The sequence below is a fragment of the Erigeron canadensis genome, chromosome 7 (genome assembly GCF_010389155.1).
Source record: "Erigeron canadensis isolate Cc75 chromosome 7, C_canadensis_v1, whole genome shotgun sequence".
In the NCBI taxonomy this organism is placed as follows: Eukaryota; Viridiplantae; Streptophyta; class Magnoliopsida; order Asterales; family Asteraceae; genus Erigeron; species Erigeron canadensis.
Window position 1 is genome coordinate 31276200 of NC_057767.1, and position 23838 is coordinate 31300037.

Here is a 23838-nt window from a genome sequence, read left to right on the forward strand (position 1 = left end):
GTTGGCAATGTCTTCTGCCTATCACCCTCAGACAATTGGCCAAACTGAGGTATCGAATCGTTGTTTGGAAGCTTATTTGAGAAACATGTGTATGGATGCTCCTATGGAATGGGTCAAATGGCTGCCATTGGCTCAATGGTGGTATAACACCACTTGGCATTCTACTATCAAGATGTCACCTCATGAGGCACTTTATGGCATTAAACCAAATCTGCATATCCCCTACATTCCTGGTGATACCAATATGGTGGCTGTGGAAGAATTACATAGAGATAGAGAGAATATGATTATGAAGCTCAAACAGAATTTATATGCTGCCAGGAACAGAATGAAGCAGTTTGCAGATAAAGGAAGAAGTGACAGAGTTTTGGAAGTTGGAGATTGGGTGTATGTAAAGTTACACCCTTTTGCACAGCAATCTCTCAAGGCACATACCAACAGGAAGCTTTCTCCCAAATTTTTTGGTCCTTATCTGGTGTTGCAGAGGGTTGGACAGGTTGCCTACAAGTTGGATTTGCCCAATGATGCTCAAATCCATCACACTTTTCATGTTTCCCTGTTAAAGAAAGTCCATGGTCCCCCAATCCTGACTGCTCCTTTACCTACCAGTCCAAGATTTTTGTTGCAGCCAAGAGCAATCATAGATAAACGAGTTGCTAAAAGGAGTGGCAAAATGGAATTGCAGATTCTTGTTCATTGGGAAGGTATGCCAATTGCAGAAGCTTCTTGGGAATTTCTGAAAGACATGAAGATTCGTTTCCCTGACTTCCATTTTTGAGGACAAAAATGTTTTCAATGGGAGGGGTATTGATATATGAAATATTAGAGTTTGGGTCGTTCATGACAATAGTAATAGTTCAGGGATGTATTGTGAAACTATTTGATTCTGGTTGTTGAGGGCGGTTATTCCGATCCCCTTTTGTATAAATAATCATTTTCCATTTTATAATGAAATCAATCACAAATTAACAAATCTCTTCTCTCAATTCAATTTCTCTCTATCATAGCCATACATACAAATGACAATTTCTACAATAAAATATATCAAAACATGTAAGCTTCTTATTAGCTTGATCATGAAACCCCCTATGTGACTGCAACTAAAAAGCCAAGTATATGTATAATCGGTATTCATTCAACATTATTAGTTTAATAGCAATTCAACATTTTAAGCCTTAACATCGATCTCCTAGTATAATCATTGTTATTATTATGATAAATAATTATCGCAACAGACATTACATCAATGCATCTTTTACCACATAATGAGAAATTTAGGAAGTTATCAATCACTCAAACATAATGGAAAAAAACATTAGAAGAAAAAATAAATTTTAAAAGAGAGTATTACCTTTTAACTACTTTGATTGGTGATTTGATTAGGGATTTTGAGTATGTGTGTATATGTTATGAAAATTAGCGGCAATGTTTGCCGCTAATAAAAGGGTATTGTGGTCATTAGATGATTTAGGGATAATAATTAGTGATTCTTGTAATTTAACGATAATAAAAATAGTGATTTTGGAGATAAATGATATTTTTAGTAATGAGGTGGGTATATATGATATTTTAAAATGGATTTAGGTTTATTTGATATATGTATTGTTTAATGAGGGGAGATATGATATTCTCTAAATCTAGATCCTCCACCTGATCTATCCTATATTCCTATTCTATGATCCAATTCATTAATCAAATGGGTGCATATGAATTATGTTTTATCTCTTACAGACATACAAACAAAAAATGCTTACATATTAACAGGCATACTGGTTTTTTATTATGTTTAAAGGCATCTATATAGCTTCATATAAAAATTAGAAAGCAAAACTTGTCATTAGAAACGCATGTTACTTTTTAACCATTTATATAATTCAAAGTCCAAACAGAAATCCAATATGTTGATGTTCATAATTCAACTTTGATGTTGTTTATCATAATTATAGATATCATTTGTGATATCTGAAAAACAAATACTTGAAGACAAACGATTGGAATCATGGCTTTTCCATAAAGATATCCACTCTTCGCAACTCCCACAGTGGTTTACTTGTATAACAACAGCTTGCAAATGTGTTAACAAGATGAAGGGTAGAATGTGGATGACGCCTTGAAAGCAGCAAGGTCGTCAATTACCTGAAAAGAACTGGATTCTGTTTTGGACTCGTTAATGTCGGTTTTGCAGCCCCATATCCGAGTTGCAAGCCTTCGACACTTTTGAGATGATTTCATCAGATAAGTATTGTACCACTCAATAATATCGGCTTTTTGAAGGCACTTCACTGCTTCTGCTATTTTTACATATAAGTTAAACGCATCCCTGCCAGAATATATGAAAACCGGATCTTGTTATATTTCCTTCAAAAATGGGGCACACGCCATCTCTAATGTTCTAGTAATATATCAAGTTTAAAAACTCCGTGAAAAGCAGACTCAGCATGTACTCAAGGAATCGTTTTTGTACTTCACTAATACTATCATTTGACCCTTTTGGTTTAAAGAGACTTGACTTTCAAAATTTCAACCCATTTTGGAAAATGCTTCCTTTTTTATGTGTCAAATGGGTTAAGATAAATGATTTAACTAAAAAGAAAACCGGTCAAGCGGTTGAAAGTCATTTAAAGTGTATTCAAATGCATAGAAACTCCCAATTCGATCCATTGAAAAAAGTTAGATTATTATTGTTAGCCTGTAGTCGTCGTAATCATACTTTCAGCAAGTTAATTTTACAAAACCCATTTAAATATGGATAAAATTTTGACCCGGACCAAAAAAGCACCCATTTAGACCTGACCAATGAGTTCCACCCAAGTGATCCTATAAAATGAGTGCTGTTGTTGATCAAATGTCATACGAGTATATGGTATTATCAGAAGCATTAGCATCATGGGTTGCATCTCCCAAAAAGAATTTTAAATGGCAAAACCTGGTTTCAGAAATGAAAAAAGAAACATAGAATGTACTATCAGACAGATCATCACTTGCTTGCAATTCGCAACATTTACCTTACTTTATAAGACTCACAAGTCACAACCTTGTCAAGAAGATTATTGTATTGAATGCACAAATGCTTACCTCTGATTTACGATTGCATTCCAGTATCTATTTGTTTCAGAAATGAGAGATGGATCTTTCTCAAGCAGCTTCATGATTAACCCGCCTTTGTAATTCTGAAAAGACTTGTCATCAAGTTCACTCTGCAACACCGGCGAACAAAACATGATCATTGAACCGTCAGTTATATGCACAAAGGATGCATTAGAGGGAAAAGCGATGACATATTGAATTTTAAATACAGAATATAATTACAAGAGTGTGCTTACCAAAAAACACTCCAATTCATTGATAAAATTATCAATTCTCCCTTGAAGATATGCTGGACTATATTCAGAAGATTGAACGCAAAAACAGAATCCCAGTATTCGGCATGTATTCAAAGGGTAACATTTAACAACATAACCAAGCTGCTCCTTCGTCCTACAAGACAGAAATAAATCAACCACACTGCCATGTTGGCGTAAGCCAGAGATAGTGTAACAGGCGAGTTGGAAAACCTGGAAAAACTTGTAAATTTGGACAGTTCCGGTCCAGAACACTTGTTGGGTACTTGGGTACCATTTTCAAAAAAAACATTATAATTCACCTTCATGCCGAATAAATCTATAATCCCTTATAAAACATATTGGACTCCCTATTTTAGGAAATTCAGCAATCTTTTCAATATCCCCATATTACCCCTAATTCACACATTACCTCTATATCTATATCTCTAAACACAATCAGACAAACGCCCTACCAAGATCTAACACACAGTCACTTCTTTCTCTCCTTTCTATTTACACACAGCATATCGATTCCTCCCCCACTGTTTTGTATTATCATCACCGTTTAACCGCCGCAACGTGCGGGCACCAACCATCGTTACAATTAATATACAATATTAATGACTAATTTTTGGAATAAAATCATATAGGAAATTAGGCATTGAAAGTACACTTTTAACGACTTTCAAGCCCATTCAGCACATTGTGTCTTTTACTTTTTTAATTTAACTATTCAAGCCCCCATCTCCCCAAAAGAAAAACTGAAGCCTCTGATACGCAAGTGGATCGAATTTGCCAAATCTAATGTAAACCATAAACCAAAACCCAAATACTGTGCTACAACATCCATCCAATTTGAGAACTGAACTAATCATACCTAAGTTGATTGAAAAGTGGTTCTTCAACGATTTGCTCGAAAAGATAAAGCAGCGCCTTTGACTTGACTAAGTTCGAATCAGCTTCTGGTTCAATCTGATAATACAGCTGAAGATAACATTTTTAAAATTTCAGAATCATCCAAATATGATGTTGACAGCTTCCATAAGAATAATAATCATGAAAGATCAATTAAAAAATAGTAAATTACCTCAACCACAGAGTTCGTTTCAAGTTTATTTTTTACCGTGGCATCTCTAACTAGATCTGCACTAGAAGGAAGACATAAAATGCTCTCTTTATGTCTTATATCAGGTGGAAGTGGTTGTACAGAGAAATACTTTTTAAATATATTTGATAGGTTTTCAGCTTCTTCTTCAAGTAAATTTCCATGACAAAGCCCCTCGATATACAACTGCACAGGGTATATGTATAGATCAGATCGCAATATTTATAACTTTACAAAAAAAATCCGCAAGAGAGTCTCCCAAATCAAAAGTTTCAGAAACAGCAGGAAGTCCCACCTTTTCGGATTCGGGTTAAGTTTTATCTTTATCGGACAAAGCAGATAAAATTATTTTAAAAAAATAATGAAATATGGCTTAAATAAAGAGAGAAATTGGGGGGGGGGGGGGGGGGGGTCTATGGGCCAAACAAGTCAAGAGTCCCCTCAATTTATTGAAAATATGGGATAATAAAACAACCACCACAATTTGGCACATTAGTTCATTGTAGACAACAAAAACTACAATCGAAAGTCGCATCTAGTGTAACCATCTCGACCCGTTTCAACCCACCTAAGAGTTACTTGATTTGACTGCTTACCAGACCCGCCCTACATATTGCCAGCTCTTGACAAATATGAAAATACGAACACTAAGAGTTTGACATAGACGTATTCTTATGTTATCAACAAAAAGATGCACTTTCACAAGGTCCGAAACACCATGTAGTCATTTGAAGTTCAGGTAGCATACGGGTATAGGAAAAACTGATACAGCAACATATATGCTTAACAAGGGTAACTGTGGACCTGGGTGAATAGCTCAGGGATAAAAGCCTGTAAATCAGGTAGGGAGAGGGTTTTTAGCAATTCGTGCTCTGTATCAACATCCACAGAACTCTGACCAAGAACTTGCCATCTCAAGTATGATGAATGACATTGTGGGTTCATGTTGACATTTCTGAAACTTCTCTCCATATCTTCCTTGATTACCTGTCAAATTACCAGCAATGAGCCAACAAGAAAGTACAAGCATAACATTTGCAGCTAGCTTAACTATGAAATTATAAACTAATAGTAGAACTTTATAAAGTACAGTGAAATACAATAAATAATCAACCCTCTAACATGGGACGCGAGAAGGTAAACCATAAACTTCCAAGCATTTTCATTCATTAAAAAGAAAGCTAAGAAGTGTACATACCAAAAAGCGATCATGGGTCGGCAAAAATGATTGGATAGTTTCCAAAATTTTGGAAAGAAGAACGGGAAGCTTGTCATTGTAGCCGTAGATCATTATATGTAAGTTGTCCCAGTAAAGTGATATACAAGTTCCCAATGAAGCCAGACTTGCCTGCTTACAAAGAAATAAGGTCATAATGTACAATCCCCAGGTTCCAAATACAAAAAAATACCACGAATGAAGCAAAAGAATTATAGCAGGAAGTCTTTTCGAGGAGGGCAACAATCAATAAAAAGAAGTTTATGATTAGAAACCAAAAAAAAAAAAAAAACAGAAAGTAGTTGTACAGGAAAACATATATATCACCCCAATACATGTGATGTAATTGATTTAAACAAGAACCTAAAGTAGATGTTTTGTCCCTAGAGATGGTATTGAATAACTACACTACAAACTGCACATAGTTGATGCTTACCAGTTTTATCACCTATCTAATGCTAAAAGCCTAGAAAGAGAGAAATCTAGAAGTAAACAAAAATGACTTGCCTCATATATGATGTCATTTAGCTTGTCCTTCAGAAGATCACGAAATAGCGAAGTCAGCAGGATATTCTTTAAACCACGATAAGCACCATTCAGTGCAACACGAAAATAAGTATTAGCCCGTGGAAATCGAAAAGTCGTATCTAGCTTGTGCCAAATCTTCATCAATGAATCATCAAGTATACATTTTGGAGGCGCTGCTAATATTGAATCAGACGAAATACTATTTGCACGAATGGAAAAGTTTTGGGGAATGAATTCATTCTTTGCAGGCAGATGCAATGACACATCTATTTCTGGAGGATCCTTCCATAATTCCAGAAGGGATGAAGATATATTTTCTTCTATATACCGTGATCCAAACCACGGCTCACGTTGGACATCTGGAAGAACAAAGAAAATTACACAATGTAGTTAATAACATCCTACAAATTTTGTTTTGTTAGCTTGGATCACAGAAAGTAGCAAATGATAGTTAATGATAATCAACTGCTAAAAAAAATTGCATACTAAGAGAACAATGGAAATCAGTATCGAACAAGAACAAATAAAATTTTAAAGTCACTGTCAAAAACAAGATCTAACTTGCTCAATATACATTCAAGAAACCTACGTGACGTCTGGCAACACAAATACCAACATCTATGCACAATTGAAATATAACATAACATTACAACAAGAACTGTACCCGATGGGTATGGGGAAATATAACATAACATTATTATCTGAAAACTGAGAATTTAGCAAAGGTCACCACAGTGAGTACCTTGTGATAGATTGAAAGACTTCGATACTAAATCAGTCCTCATGTTGGCTGGTGTGAGGAAAGACAAAACATGTTCGACCATTTCTTCATCCCATACCTCGTGTGCATAATTCCCATATATAGTATGCTCAGGTGGATAGTAAAGCAGATTTTCTGGAACATCGAAAAAATCTATTAGTCATTTGATACATATCGCAACGACACAACTAGGAGAATGAAAAAAAACATCAAAACTGAGGATTCTAAATGACTAGTCTATAAGAAAAATCGTATCAAGAATATGCATAGGATACTTAGGATCCCTGTATATTGATGAGAATATTCTTTTTCCCCAAAGTAAAGGGTGTGTTTGTTTGATAAAGGATTAAGGAAATGAGATTGATAATAGTTGAATCAGTTTGGCTGTGGGTTAGGAATTTAAAGAGGGAACAGCACCCATTGATTCAAATCCCACCAGATAGTATTTTTATATTTCTTTCAAGGTGCACTCTCACACACACTCGCGTGTACACGCGTGCACACACACCCTCTTTATTGTGAAGAAAAATTTGAATTCAAAACCCACCTGCTAAAGCAAAAACTGAATACAATATAAATAGCATTAGTCAATAGATAGAATTATTACAACATAACGCATGGTTAGTCCACATGCTTACTAACCAATATCCATTGTGATTCCAAGATTATAAACCAAACCCCGCCAAAATTCTTTTTGAGAGCAACGAAGGAAGCATCCTATGTGATTTAACTAGAGTCAAAATTGTCATTCACAATATAATCGAGGTCAAGGTCCATGATAACAATGAGTGAAAAGAGGGAGAAACGGGTCTGCTAATATTCAGCTAACAGATTCAGCCCAACTATGTATACGCTATCCATTCACGTAGCTAAATGCTACAAACTAGAGCCTGACGAGCCAAAACTATCTCACAAGCACTGAAAAAAACAAGTTCTTCATTTAGACATATGTAGCAATGGTTCAAGTGGTAGAAAAAATATATTTACGGGGCCAAGAACCGTTTACCCAAAAAAGTGGTAGAAAAAAATGTCTATTACAATACGGCTGTCTTTAATGATAGAATTCAATAACAATGAGTTTATAAATTTGATGACACTACAAAACTTTAAAGAGGACCCAATTAGAAATTTAAGCCTTTGAATGCAACAAACATTCAGTATTAATCCAAGTAATTAATTTCTTCAACAAATAATGAAGTCCCTCGAATAATAAGATCAGGGGTGTTAGATACCAGTAAAGTATATCAAAAGATGACCAAAGGAGATACCTGAAAGCCCTATAGCATACGTATCCTGGGATTGCTCCTCAGCAAATGTAAAATTCATATTAGCGACATCCTTAAGTTCTTGATATATCCATTCTTGAGGAGAAACTTGTTGCAGTAACTTAAGGTATTGATAAACAAAACCAATTATCTCATATATCTGCAATATAGAAATTCCGTAGTTAAAAAATGTCAAAACGCAGGCTATTTATTATTTTATTTTATTTGAGCCATCTAATATTTACTCCAATTTTCTCCGACGAGACTTGAACGTTGAACCCAAAACCTTTAGGTTGATGGACTACCCAAATACCGCTAGGCTAAATGCCCTTAGGTTCTAAGGCAGCCTGTTAGAGAAGAAGATATCAATTGAAGAGTGTTTGCAACAAAATCATGCTTAGTATATTAAGGAGTCATATACATAGCAATTAGCACACCCAACACTTTAACCAGATTTCAAGACAAATATCTCAATTTTTGTCGCAGATTTTGACTTCCAATGGACGGGTAACAAGCACAGATTTGAGGTAAAAACAAGCATTGCCAATGAAATAAACACGCCAGATTCAACACCCTAGTTCCTGTTTTGGCACATCAATACAATTAGATACTGGAAAAAATTCCTTTGACATGATTAGTGTCATTTGATCATTTGGTAATTGGTTGGGATGTATGGCTAAACATGAAAGCATCCATGTTGGGGACTAATAATATAATAATAGGACAAAAGGAGGTTTGTTTTACTTAAGTATATAAGAAGAATAGTTACTCACACTTGACTTAACAGACTTAAATAAGCAGATTTATCTATTAAAATAGATCTGGAAAGTTCATATGAATAGAAAAGGCATGTGCATTCTGAAGAGAGAAGAAAGAAGTGTGAAACATATCTAAAACTAAAGGAAGAAATAATCAGCATCGAAGCATGTTTACCGAAGGAAGCAACATTGATACATTATCATTATCAAGCATTCTAACTATGGGTTGTGGTATATCTTAATGTTTAAGAAGTGTATCAAGTGTATACAGACTGGAGTGAGCTGTAAAAGCATAGTTGTGGTTCCATTACGTTTTAAGTTAGCTTTTCTTGGCTAACTAGCTCATTGTTGCATAATCAATTGTAAGCATAATACCTTTATTGCAATGTTTAAGTAGCTTCTGATGTGCATGCAAGCAAAGAATTTGTATAATGGTGGTTAACACTTACAGTGTAAATGGAACTTTCTATGACGGCAATTGTATTAGCAATATGGAAAGCAGGGTGTCACACCATCACTACCACGTACTTGTCAACTACAACTGAAGAAAGCAATATAGCATACACTAAAGTAACATTGTAATATTACCTTTTCCAATCCAGAGTCAGTAAGGTATATCTTCATGCTAAAAACATATGCTATTGAAGATTGATTCATTCCACCAAAACCAACACCAGCCCATATATAGGTAACCCACCCTTTAACTTTCAAAAAGAAAAGCAGGCTTCCTCTGCCCTCTGCACACATAAGTTTGCTCTAAGTCAATCAATTGAATCTTTCCAAACCCAAGGTGTTAGCAATATATTAGGTAGACATGAAAACATCACAAGTAGTACAAATATTATTTAAAAGCAAAAATGGTCTATAAAAGGTATAAATGCAATGAGAAAGACGTGAAGCTGTAAGCTTTAACAGTGATGATATCATTAAAGCAATTTTGGTGAGCAAAAACTCACAATTATCTTCACATAGTCTAACTATATATTACAGGTATATATGTAATGCACTTAAGCTTAACATAATGTGTTAAGCTTATAAACCAAGGCTATACCAAAAAAAACTCATTGCACATTAATAGAGAATATCAATGAGACTTTCCCATTAGTCAGAAGTCAGAACTAATACAAAAAAATTTAATATTTGCAGTTATATGGACTTCTAATAAAGTAGTACAATTCTGAAGCCACACATATGCATGGCAGGCTATTTACTAATATCAAGAAAACTTAAAACACTTATTAGACAAGGCTTTACCAAAAAAATTCTGTAAATTTTTTCTATCTTAAACGATGTTCAGAAGACGCTTCACAAATATAGAAAAAGCAAAGGTCATATTATGGCAAACAGCCTAAGAAAACCCAGCACACATTAGTACAATACTCCGTTAATTTTTCAAGGCACTGCTTTTTTTCCAATTTTCTGTTTTGTTACATTACATTACAAAAGATGACATTTTCAGTTAACTACATAGCAAGTTAGCAACAGTAAACATATATATGTATGTGGTGCTAGAGAAAAGAGTAGACATTTTAAGGAAACATATCTATTTAAATAAGTTAGAAAAACAACTTACCATGCCCAATGAGATGTGCCAGATAGTTTTCTGGTTTCATTAAATAGTCTTTACGAAGACATGGCAATATCCATGATAGCTTGAGAAAATGGACATCATTAACAGCCTCCAAACGATAAATTTTTCCTGCACTCCAAACAGGGAGTGCTGACCTGACTTCTGATGTTGATGAATTGCTGGCCTTGACTTTGCTAAATAGCTCCAGAACCCAACTTTCCAGCACATCAAGACTTTCTGCAGCATAAAAGATAACTTCATGATCGGCTTTGTTTGTGTTTATTCATTGTGTTTTGTGGGTTTATCTTGATTGATACATATCACTCTCATGTAACATATTTATAGAGTTGCTTAATATGAAGATTATTTTCTCAGGAAGTCTTATTTGTAACATTACTTCCACTTTCCATGTTGTTCTCAACCCTCAAGGTAGAAGTTTACAATTAGTTAGTGCAATTCTGTCTTGGAAGTTCTAGGTTCTATTGAAAAATCCATCCCTATTAATTTTTTGGTTGGTTCTTAGTGTTAGATTCATCATTACCCTTGTTCCATAATTTTCACATAGCTTAATGCATCCAGCATATCGGACTTCAATTACCTCCTAAGCTTGTCCTGTTAGTAATAATAGAAGACTGTCTCGCCATAATATATCATCTGCTTCCTACTATCGAAACTAAGCATAATAATCAGCCTATTGTGATCCTACATATAGAGTTCCTTAACTATGAAAACTATACAGACACGTAACTAGTAATTAACAGAAGACTCAATCTCACTAAATGGTCAACTGCATATCTGGGCCTGATGACATAAACTAAACTAAAGCTAACATAGATTAAACTACAGCTGGGTGGACAATGATGGAAAATCAAAAAACCTCATTCATAAATATTTCCAGTTCCCTTTAATGCACCTCACCTGACAAAACTCAGCAAACATGTTAATTCCATTCACCAACAATTGTAAGTCACAGGTAGACCAAAGGTTTGTAGGAACCAATTGCATATATTGCACATATGCAACCATTACGGCACTACCAAATCGACCTTTAAAAAGATTATCCTATATTCCTATATAACAAGAGTAATTGTGTAGAAAGAAGAAGAAATACACGTACACGGTTTAGTGTAAGTGAATACGAAAGCGGAAAATATATAGCTACCAAACGCGCAGCCGTTATTGATATGAAACCAATATTATGGCTTGATGCATTACTACCTACACAGATCTCTTAGGCAAGCCTTGACATTGTTGAAAATGTAGCTTGCACTCAATTAACAAACAAAATATGTTTTTAAAGTAACATTGCAAGTACATCTACCAACAGTGAAGATATAATTAAAAAAAATATATTATCAACACATCCAAGACAAATCACACAGTTAACTTGTATTACCCTCAACAAGACTACCTTTAAAATGGTCTTGCTCTCCATTGGCATAACCAACTTGACCTCAGTACAGACCAAACCAATTTTTTGCAGCATTAAATGTTTTTCAATTTAGTCAACTTTAGCTTCTTACAGTTAGCCTGAATTGCACAACATACACTATTTGTTCGAATTTTCTCAAGTTCGATAATATATCAAAGGCCCTAAGCTAGTCCATAACACATAAACCTATAACTCAGCATTGCTAGTTAAGCTAAGACGGTCTATTTGAAATAAATTAAAATTTGTCTATTAACATAACAGGGAACTTTACCTCCCCCGATGATAACTAACTTCATCAATCCGCCATGGTAATACTCATTGTACAACTTAAAGATCTGATCCCGTAAGTTGATTCCTTTATCTACTGCATCAACAAGGCTTCTCTTGTTCCCTTTAATACAAAAAAATTGAAAAGATCGATATGAATAAATTGCATATGCAATGAACATGACAAGGTGAGCGTTTAAGCCAATTGTACAATAAAACCAGAATGATGTCAAGCATAAGATAAAGAAAATAGACTTATTCAGGTTTACCCCAGGAAAATCTATTGAATGCATGACCCGGTGCTGCTGTGTGACGTTGTAATTGTTCAAGTCGGCAAGTATCACTTTGCAAAACCCGATTAAATTCTGCCGTTTTGATGTAATGTAGAGGTTAAGGATACACAATAAGTACTCCCATGATCGGTTAAAGATTGGAATCATCAAAGAGAAGTAACAAGAACACACCTGAATCTACAGCCAGTACTTCTCGCTCCATTGCTTCGGCCTTCACTAGTGGTGAGATAAAAAACTGTGAAAATCTGAGAAATTGAAAGGAGATGTCTTACTATATTTCTAACTTATATATAACTTCGGTGCAAACATGGAATCAAGAAATAATGTTTAGCTAGAAGAAGAGTATAAGCACGCGTCATCTTCATATGTTGCAGCCTTGTTTCTAGACTTCAGAAGACTATGCATTTCTAAATGTGAGAGGGTAGGGTAATGTTTATACAGTTTTCTCCAACAAATACAGAAAAAATTGCACACTATATTAGAGAAAAAAGCTAATAAGAACTAAGATGTGTATGCAATTATCGTCAAAATTGGTGGTAACATAGAAAATCAATGTACGTTCGTCTAAGGGTCTATGCTTCAGTCTGGGTGTGATTTAAGAGCAATAGGTTAAAGCAGATCAAGACATTGGTCCGATTAATTAACAGGAAGCAGATACCAAACAAAACATTTACGTAATCATCCTAAATCTGTAGCCTTCAGGTTAGATAGTGGAAAAGTAGCAAGGAACAAGTACAAATAACACAGTTAAGCATCTATAGTACCAAGAGTGGATGGCCAAATTGCCAAATGTTATTTATCAGATCATTAGCTAACCCGAGCGGTTAATTCCTGATGGTCAATGTTATTTATCAGATCGTTAGCTAACCCAAGTGGAAAAATGAATATGGCATTGAACAAGTGGCTCATATAGTCATATTACATAAGACAGAAATGACTTGCATTACTCCTGTTTATCAAATGCCTATCAGGTCTTCCTTATGAAAGAGATCAAGAACTAGAACTTGATTCCTTTGTTTTTGTACACATCAGATCCTAAAACATGTGTAATTGAAGGCTTCATCATTAAACTTCTCTAGCTATGTAATCCTCTACATTTATCTGGTGTCGACATGCAAAACTGTATTATCATCAAAATATTTAAACTCTATCTCAATACGAGCAGACAACTAGTAGCTCATTTTAAGTGTCTAAAAAGGCATATCTAGTTTAACTAGTATTCTAGTACAAATACAATCTGTCCCTCCAAGTTTGGAAAAACAGAGAATGGATAAGCATTGCCACAAGAAACTCTGTCGTGTTAACCAGAATTCCAGATGAATAGCATCACCCTACCAAATGAATGTGGTTTTATTTTGAAATAGATCAAACACTCAAACATATGATGAAGACTTTATTATCCAGCGGCATGAACCAAAACAAGATCAATTTGGTGATCGAATTTGATGCATATAGTAACCAATAATAGTTAGTTTCCCTTCTTATAGATTTTTTCATTTTTTTGTTGTCACCCATAACACGAAAGAACATGAATACAATAATAAGGTATACGTGAAATCAGATCAACCAAATGCATAGATGGACAATGACCACACATTCGTAAAGCAATATAACTGAAAAAGATGGACAGTAAATGACAACCCTTGTGTTGCCATGCCAGTCTCCCTTTGGTAGAGCTTTACCGGTTTCGAGTTTGTGTGGTGGTGGCAAACCTTGTGGATTAGTCAGCCAAAGAGTGGACACCACGATTAGTTAAAAATAGAAAGATATACAGGTACCTTCTCAATGCACCATTAAGAAACTCTGGTTTGACTTCAAAATAGTAGCAAGTATTCTCCATATCTGTGTAAGCATTGGATGAGCCTCCATGCTTGGACAAGTAGCTCTCGTACTAGAAAACGAAAGAGATAAACAGAGAGAGAATAAGTATCTTCGTATAAAGGTTACCAACCAATGAACCAAATAGTAGATAGCGAGAAAAACCTCATTTTCATCTGGAAATTCAACGCTCCCCATGAAGAGCATGTGTTCTGCAATGAAATAAGTGATAAGTTTTTCAAATATAAAAAGGTATCAGGTATTCTTCATAACGACATTCTCTCTTAATATGGGTAGATGCAATAATCAGAACTCAGAAGTCAGAAGTTTTTCTAAGCCATTGTTTTTGTGCTTCACGTTGGTACTTCCAACACCAAACCAATATCCCCCGTTTTAAATATGGGTATACTTCTCATTGGCAGAACAAACTATTGAGTAAAGTAAAAGGAAATAAAAACAATACCAGCTGCAGATATCATGAACCGAAAAAGACACTACTAAGAAGATAGTATATCACTGGTAAACCCCAATCTAAATATTATTCTAGTTTCCAACAAATACATGTCTTTACAGATATGCCCAACACTCTGAAGTACAAATATGAGATACAAGTATATGAGAGGAGTAGAGGACAGGAACAAACCAAGAAAATGTGCAAGACCCTGTGCCTCTAAAGGATCACAAAAGCTGCCCATCCCTACACACATTGCTGCAGCAGCCTTCAGAACAACAACAATAACAGTCTAATCAAGGTTATGTAAGTCGGACCACATCCATTACTTAGTTTCAACATATAGTGCCTCGAAGGATCGCTATACTCTAAATATTCTAAATTACGCATCTAAGCATGACAATTATTGACAAATCATGAGGCTACTCATTTGAAATGCTTTTGCTCTTTTTTTTATATATATTTATTATTGGGTTACATGGTACTATGGTAGGTTGTCAATGGGTTCTGGTTGGCCGATCCTGTTAACTGAACCCACTTTTCAGGTCAGAAATTTCAACCCTGACCCAACCCACCAATTTGAAAAAGTTTTGGTTGGCGGTTTGACTTCAAGTCAAACAAGCCATATGGGTTGGCGGGTTGATTTCAAGTCATATAGGTCATGGATTGGCGGGTTGGCCAATCAAATGGGTTGGTGGGTCGACGTGTTAAAAATAGTTATATAAACTTAAAAATATTATTGGGTTGACGGGTCGAATTGTTAACCAAATGGGTCAAACCGAACCTAACTCGAAAATAATGAGGTTAGTGAGTTCATGGGTAGAAATTTCACAAGCCTAACCCATTTGGGTCGGTTTCAGGTTGGGTTTCGGGTATTGTGGGTCCAGAATAGTGAAGAATAGTGATGACTGATGAGTTAGTTATATATCGGGGATGTTGTAAATGAGACATTGTAACCCCCTCTAACACATCCCATCAGCCAATGATAACTAGTTCAACTGGTCGGAGGCATCCCAGGTTTTACCCAAGGTCTTGAGTTCGATCCCTAAGGATGGCAAGTCTTGGGGTTTTTCCTCCGAAAACTTGTAACAGCTCATGGTCAACATCTCGTTGTCTAGGGTACGTGCAAGGCTTCACCATTATACGGTGAGGTTTCCCTGATGTTGCATACCGACTTAATGTTCGGAAAAAAAAACATATCCCATCACATACATACAAAATCCATATAGCAATAAATGGTAAACGAAAGTTCAATACATATAATCATAGATTTTATTTAAACTATACACTTTCAACAATATTAAGTAAAAATAATATTTAAAAAATCACATTTATGAGGTAAAATAAAAAAAAATCACATAGTATAATGTTAAAATAACAATAAGAAAACACGTATAGGCAGTGGCGGCTTAAGGTTTTTGGAGGTCTCAAACGAGATTTATTTTCGGGCCTAGTTCATTATCATATAAATTAAAGTAAAAAAAGAAAAAAAAAAGTAGCTCCGACTTTTGTAATTGAACTACTAATAATAAAAAAAAATATTGAGGTAAAAATTCATTAGTATTTAGTCAAAAATTCAAAGATTAAGTCTAATATACAAAATATTGAGGCCTTAGAATTTTGGGTGCCTAAAACGATCACTTAGTCTCATAGTACTATTGAGCCACCGCGCTGCGTATAGCCATATGTATAGCCATATAGGAGGTTAAAAAAATCACATAGATGAAGTAAATTAAAAAAAATCACATAGATGAAGTAAAATGTAAACCATTTTTGTCGGAACAGCTGCATTATGCTTCTCTTCAGTCCCTGCCACGTCATCAAAACCGTTTCCGTGAGTTCGGTCAGCGTAAATATCGGGATCGTGAACAAGTAAGGCAGAAAGGCCGTTAGGAAGCTGTATGTATCTATATAATCGTTTATCATTAGGTGATTTTATGACTATATCGTCGGAGGAAAAACTAGTAGTAGCAGTATCGGCGACTGCCATTGATGAAAAAATGCAGCAGAATGATGTAGTTGTTATTACTTATTAGTGTTTTGATTGTTTTTTTTTGTGTGTGTAATAAGTTCGTTGACTGAAACTGGCGGAAAGTCGGACACGACTTTACGTTGTGTTGACGATGGTTTTTTTTTTTTTTAATTAGAAAAAGAGTATAAATTTCGGAGATTTTCTAAAAAATGCCTTGAGCGCTACGTATTGTATTCAAGGAAGTGTGAGGGAATCGAATTGTATTTATTACTTAAGGAAGTGAATCCTTATATAATACAAGCATGGTACCCGCACAATACGGCGGCGATAACGATAGTGTGATGGTGATAACGGATGGTGATAGTAGTGGCAAGCGTCAAATGGTGTAGATAATTGATGTAGAAGTGTTTGATTTAAAAGAGTAGTAAAAATATTTTACAATATAAGAAACTAATGGTGTAATTTAATACTAAGAATTTGTGGTGATTTAATTCATTAATAGTAGTTTGGTCAATTCGTATGTCTCATTTTTTTGTAAACTTTCAACATGAAGGTATATAATTTTTATATAGAAATATAGATAAAAGTTAGGTTATGGAACAACTCTAAAACTAAAATAATCTCTCTTCATAATTATTGTTATAACTCTTAATCCATAACCATTAGTTTAAACCCTAGTGACCATGGGTATCTTCTAAATCCACTATGTGAGTCCCGGGGTGAGTTTACCCAAGGTCTCAAGTTCAAGTCTTGGGGTTCTCATTTCAAAGGAATTTTCCATGAGGAGGGGGTTGGAGGTCCAGAAAATATCTGGTTAAAATTGCCCCCAACATGTCTAAATCGAAACTCACTTTACAAATATAAAAAAATAACTCTAAATCCATGATTTACAAGTAGATGTTGCATGAGTAGTAAATTCTTTATGTCTTTATAATTGACATTCTCATCTTTTTTACAATGATATTAAATTTTCTTGATATTGATGTTGTATAAAGATTTATTGATGTTAAATGGTGGGCATATGAAAAGTTTATCGTTTATTTATTGATGTTAATAAAGATGAGAAAACATATGGTACAAAGGATGCTAAAGTAATTCAAAGGTCAATGTTAATGATCAAACTTATAGTGTCCCTCTTTAAACGACCCTTTATGTTTTACTTCGATTTTTATATGCAAATCTGCTACGGTAGGCAGCCAAAGAGACCATGCAATATCACTTTGGATATAAAATCTCCAAAAACCCAGATCTTATTAAATTGAGTTCTAATTCAAATATTAGATTATGGTTAAATTAATGCACGAAAGTTCACGAAGCAATTGATGCACAATGATTTTCATGATGCAAAGTGATTTTTAGTTAAGAGAAACATATTGTTTTATTTGTTTTACTGTCCTTCTTTATGTCTTAATTTCCAAACAATTTCTCAAAAACAATTGAAATCTATGTAATTGCATATCTAAGTAATTTTCATTTAATCTGTTACTATTTTTTTTGTTTTTTTAGGATTGAAAGAGTCAAACATTATTACTTCAGGTTTGTATTTTATTTTGATTTATTATTAAATTTTTTGGTTATGATCAATTTTTAGATAGAGACATTATATGAAAATTTAATTGAATTTTTTCATTTATCTTCTATATGAGGTACGTTTTCTTTAATTTGATTGTTATTAATCTTTTTGATTTTCTCCACTCATCTTATCTATCTGAATGATTATGACAGATTTTTGGATTGAAATATTTAATCCTTTTATAGATTAACTTTTTTGATGTTTAGTTATTTGATGACCACCAAATTGTTACACAAAGGAGGTTCTTAGGTCATGGTCCTAAAAGATAATATCAATCTCTCTATATATATATGTTATTAAAGGAGAAGGTTTTTGACTTTCAATTATTCAACTTTTTATGATTCAGCCTATTCATTAGTAAATAGGTCGGATTTCCATTTGATGTATCCAACGATAAGTTCAACTGTATTTAGCTTATGTAAAATGTATAGTTGGGTGGACCAGATTTTGAACAATGATGTTGAATCTAATCACCCATAGTCGAAACTTACTCTGGCCACCACCAAGAAGTTTGCGGCTTAAAGTGGTCAGACTTTGGCCATCAATTAGCCAGTGGTGGAATCTTCTTCACATTTGTGACAGATACATGGCTTCTAGGGATGGCTTGACTCAATATCTTCACTGGCGGGGGATCATCTTGCACCGGGAACTCTGTTAACAGACTGTCACAAGTTTGTGCACCTTTATGGAATAAGAACGAAAATGAGCTACTGAGCTCACATGGGTGTACACAAAACCAGTTGACTATGTGGAACTACCCCTCAATGGTTAAGATGGTTGAGCTTACTGGCCATACTTCAATAGTTCTTTTCACGACACATGTATAGTCAAAAACCATAAAACATTATTTTTGTATTAAATATTATTCCAATTTAGACGTTGGTCTCTAATAATAACAATGATTTCTGTTTCCGGAGTCCAGATGGATGAACAGCTGCATGTGTCATAGAGGACGACAAGTTGAGATTATGGAGCCTTTTTGGGAGCCCTGAGGTGGATGCTAAAGTTGTCCAGGAACCATTTGCTCACTTGACCCTTATTCGTTAGTGAGCATAACTAACTATACAGTTCCAGTGAAAGGACTACGATCATTTTATACAAGTGAAAGGACTACGATCGAAAGGCCCTTGAACATATTGATTATTGGATAGAGAGGATTTTGATTTCTTTAATTGCACATGGTGAGCCATTTTTTCTTTACTTCACGGAATTTAATTTGGAGTTATATAGTTGCCAATTTAATTGCTTCTTATATTTTAGTTATTGAGCATGAATGATCATAATGCCAAAATTTAGCATTGTTATGTCTGATAGTATATACTAGCCTAAATGCTTCTGTAGTCACATGAACATATTAGCACAATGCTATGGGATAGTGAGAATAAAGGTCATACATGAAATAATGAGTAAGCCAAAGGAAGAGTTTATTTAAAAATAAATTGTATAACTGTTAGTACTAACTGTATTAATAAATTACTAACTAAATTGTAAAATTTTGAACAGGTTGTAAGTATTGTAGATATATGAGAGACCTTTGTATTGTTTATAGTAGTAAGCGTATTATAGTTTTTATAAAGTTGGGTTGTCACAAGAGTGAATTATTGTGTTTTTCTATTTGCCCAAAGACTTTTAATTTTACTTTGTCATTTTTAAAACATGAGAACTGTGAAAGTTGGATACTTGAACCTCTTTATTTATAATGTTTTATCATATTTCGTGAGCTTTGCGTCCAATCATGTCATCTAAATATTAAAATCATAGGTAGATGCTAAATGGTGAAGGGATAATAGGATGTTTTAATGTCCAGGGGAATAAACGCATACAAAAAGAACCATTTCAACCGCATACCGTTTTATAAAGTTACACCACCCGCCCGGTTGTCAAAAAGTTATCATGATACATTTCAAGTGTTACATATACTACATAGCTATGTGATGAGATATAGGTTTCCAACTACATTTTTCAACTATGAAAATAGACGATTACCAAATAACTCATTATACTACATGACTATGTGATGAGATATAGGTTTCCAACTACATTTTTCATTTTCAATAACCACTATAGATATGTTTTTAAGACAATTCTATTGCTATGTATCATAAGATGGATTCATTATCTACCGTCTATAATTTGAGCTTTTAAAACAACTGAAAAAACAACAAATCTTCCATTAAATCAATTAAAGTTTTATCATACCATGCAACGCACGGGTCTTAAGCCCTCGTGATGTCTAATTTGGGGTTTTATATATTATCCTAGAAGTAGTTAGGGTGCATTTAATTCGAGAAAACACCTCTTGTTTTCTATTTTGTTTTCCAAGAAAACATAAAAAACAAAATGCATTCAAATCATAGTTTCAAAAAGGAAAATGATATTACTACAACACATTTTGTATTTTGTGTATAAAAATCTATACATTCGTTGTAGATGGCAAAAATTCTGTTGTAGAAATATCACTTCCATTCCAAAAAATGTTTTCCATGAAAACTGAAAATACTTTTTTCTCCTTTTCTATGGAAAATTAGAAAACACTTTTTTTTTTATTGTTTTCCACTTTTCTTTTTCCAAATTCTAAATTTTGAAAACCTCAAATTGTTTTCCATTTTATAGTATTGAACGCGTTTCAAAATTTTCATTTGTATTATAAAGATGGAAAACTCTTTTCATTTTCTAGAAAATAAGAAATAGAAAACAAAAAAACATTTTTCACAACTAAACGCACCCTATGAATTTTTTTTTAGCAAAATGATAAATTAAGCCTTAAGGGTTTACTTAACATGTATAAAAAAAATTGTATATTTACATATTAATAGTATACCCCTGAATTTTATAGTTAGTGTAGAACTATTTAATGCACCGTAACGAAAGACCTAAGGCCTAAGAGCTTCGTTTAGCAAAACTTTTTTTTTTATTTTTTTTTTCCAAACATTCAGTCGGTATACAAAATCAGGTTACCTCTTCATATAATGCTGAAGCCTTACATGTACATTAGACAACGCGATATCGATTATGGGCCGATACAAATATTTAAAAGAAAAAACCCCAAGATTTGTCATCGCTAAAAAACAAACTCAAAACCTTAGGAAAAACCAGGAGTTTTTCTGACCAACTAGACTAGACATTATTGGCTTTCTATTCTACGAGTTGGCTTTTTAGTATAAACCCTACGTCAGATCTTATGATATTTGCGAGTAATTCGCATCTTTAGAAAAAATATTAATTAAACAATTTATTTATATATATATAATAATCATTTTTAACGGTAGTGCGTGATGTACGGGTTGATTCAATGTATTTATGCTCTGTAGTTTGAAAATTAACAAAAAATAAAATAAATACTTTGTTCATGTTATTGTTTTTATTTGTTCTATAATATCGGTGGTACACAAATTTACTTTATTCATTTTAAGGTTAATTACAAAAATGGTACCTAAACTATCCTATCATATTGCACAAATCATACCAGATTTTATTAATTACGCTCGTCATACCTAAACTTATCATTTTTTCACTCGGATCATACCTGGACCAAACGTCTGTTGGTTATGCAGTTAAGTGTCCTCATGTGTCGTGCACGTATGAAAGGACTAGACTCGATAACCGAAAACACGACACATTTTTTTTATACCCCACTTCGCCGCAGTGGGTTGAGCACTCCCCACTACGCTACAGTGGGAAATCTCGGACTCGAGACTGGAAAAGCCCCACTGCGCCGCAGTGGGAAGAAAACAATTTTGGCCGTGGGTTGCCACTGCTCCGCAGTGGGCAAAACCACCCCCACTGCGCCGCAGTGAGCACCAGTTCAGCAACCCTAAAACCATTTCAACACATGATCAAACTTGTAACCTTCAAATTTCAAAACAAACATCTTAAAACACATTCTAGAGATTGACAACAACAGCATAGACACATTTTAACATAATTACAACATCAACTTGTTTCAGATCCCATGAACACCATCATATGGGTCATTTACCCATTTTGACACCATTTCGTACAAAATGCACTTCACAACCTTTCTAAAAGCTTTACACCTGATCATTTACATAATTATAACAAAAGTGTGACCGTCAACTCAAAATGTACCGAGAGCCATAAGGAGGGGGATTTCTAGGCCTCTAAATCAAAAGGTTGTCATTCATCCAAGAATGACTTAATACCTTCAAGTCTTACAAAAGTCAACTTCAAGCTCTAATCAACTCTTTCAATTCAACCACATTAGTTCCTTCTTCTAGAACCACCTATAGAATGGTAAACAACTAAAATATAAGCAAAGGCTTAGTGAATATACTTGCATACATTTACGAATACGAAGGAGGGCAAAGTGCAAGGACTTTCACATGTAACCTATGACACCGTCATGCCACATTTACATGCTCACCTTGCACACAAACAACACATATATGGATCCATATAAGCTAAACAATCATAACGATCACATCTATCGGGATTCTTAGGCCCCGGAGGTTCTTAGGCCTCATAATCACAATGCCCCACATGGGCTTATGCCGCATCAATTACCACACATGGATAAATAAACTTCAACATGATGTGGTCAACACCACACATGGATAAAAGGCTTCAACATGATGTGGTCAATTGATCCAACATATACATAAAGGTATGCAAATATACTCACCTCCTCCGCAACAAGGACAATAACGCTAAAACGATAATGCACAAACAAGCTTCAACCTATGATCATAACATAAAAGTGCATAAGCTTATATTTACAATCTTGACTAGCTCAACCTAGCCATTCTCAATCACTAGTCTTTTCTAAACCCAAAACTCAACCCATTTGCCATTGAGTTACTTTCATCTTTAACAATAACTTTAGGTAGTTCAACCTACCATTTTCATCCACATTTCAATAATTAGTAAAATTCATCTTTTCTCATTAACTAAAATTTTCACGTGAACTTATCAATTTCATAATCAAACACATCATATAGCTCAATGACAACTAGGTTAACTAAGGAATTGGGAAAAATTAACCATAATTCATATTCTAAAAAATTAACCATAATTCATATTCTAACAAAAACCCTCAATTTGGTTCACTCCATGAACCCTAATTTCAAAAGAAAGATGAAAAACTAAATTAGGGGAATCCAATACCTTAACAAACAATAAGTTAAAGCTAGACTTAAGTTGGAAATTCTTCTTCCTTTCTTTTCTCTTTGAAATTCGGCCACCACCACAAAACCCACAAACCCTAACTTTTCAATTCTTGAATGAAGATTAATTGATGGTGATGATTATTATGGATGTTCTTATCCTTGAATTTGAAGGAATTTAACTTTGATTTTGAAAGAAATGGGAAGAAGATTGTATGGAGAAATGATGAAGAACAAAGTGAGAGTATGAGTCATAGAATGGGAAAATAGCTGGCACTTCCTATGAGTGCACGCCCCTTCTCTTTTTTGTGGGTATTTTTACCCGCTATCCGTTAAAGTTCCAACTAAATTAACCCCATATCTAAAAATAAAATACTAGGAAAT

At 34.2% G+C, this 23838-nt stretch overlaps 1 protein-coding gene across 1 annotated transcript; it reads right to left on the reverse strand.

Moving 5' to 3' along the window:
* Nucleotides 1–1817: 1817 nt before the first annotated feature.
* On the reverse strand, nucleotides 1818–16934 carry LOC122607136 (nardilysin-like). Its single transcript, XM_043780057.1, has 19 exons — nucleotides 16555–16934; nucleotides 14979–15054; nucleotides 14501–14547; nucleotides 14296–14408; nucleotides 12689–12762; nucleotides 12494–12589; nucleotides 12229–12348; nucleotides 10529–10762; nucleotides 9544–9692; nucleotides 8201–8357; nucleotides 6915–7067; nucleotides 6152–6531; nucleotides 5627–5776; nucleotides 5233–5415; nucleotides 4411–4614; nucleotides 4201–4307; nucleotides 3324–3477; nucleotides 3076–3197; nucleotides 1818–2320 (listed from the first exon to the last, which is right to left on the reverse strand). The coding sequence occupies exons 1-19, from the start codon at nucleotides 16774–16776 to the stop codon at nucleotides 2077–2079; spliced, it is 2985 nt and encodes a 994-aa protein (XP_043635992.1). The 5' UTR covers nucleotides 16777–16934; the 3' UTR covers nucleotides 1818–2076.
* Between the last annotated feature and the right edge of the window lie 6904 nt (nucleotides 16935–23838).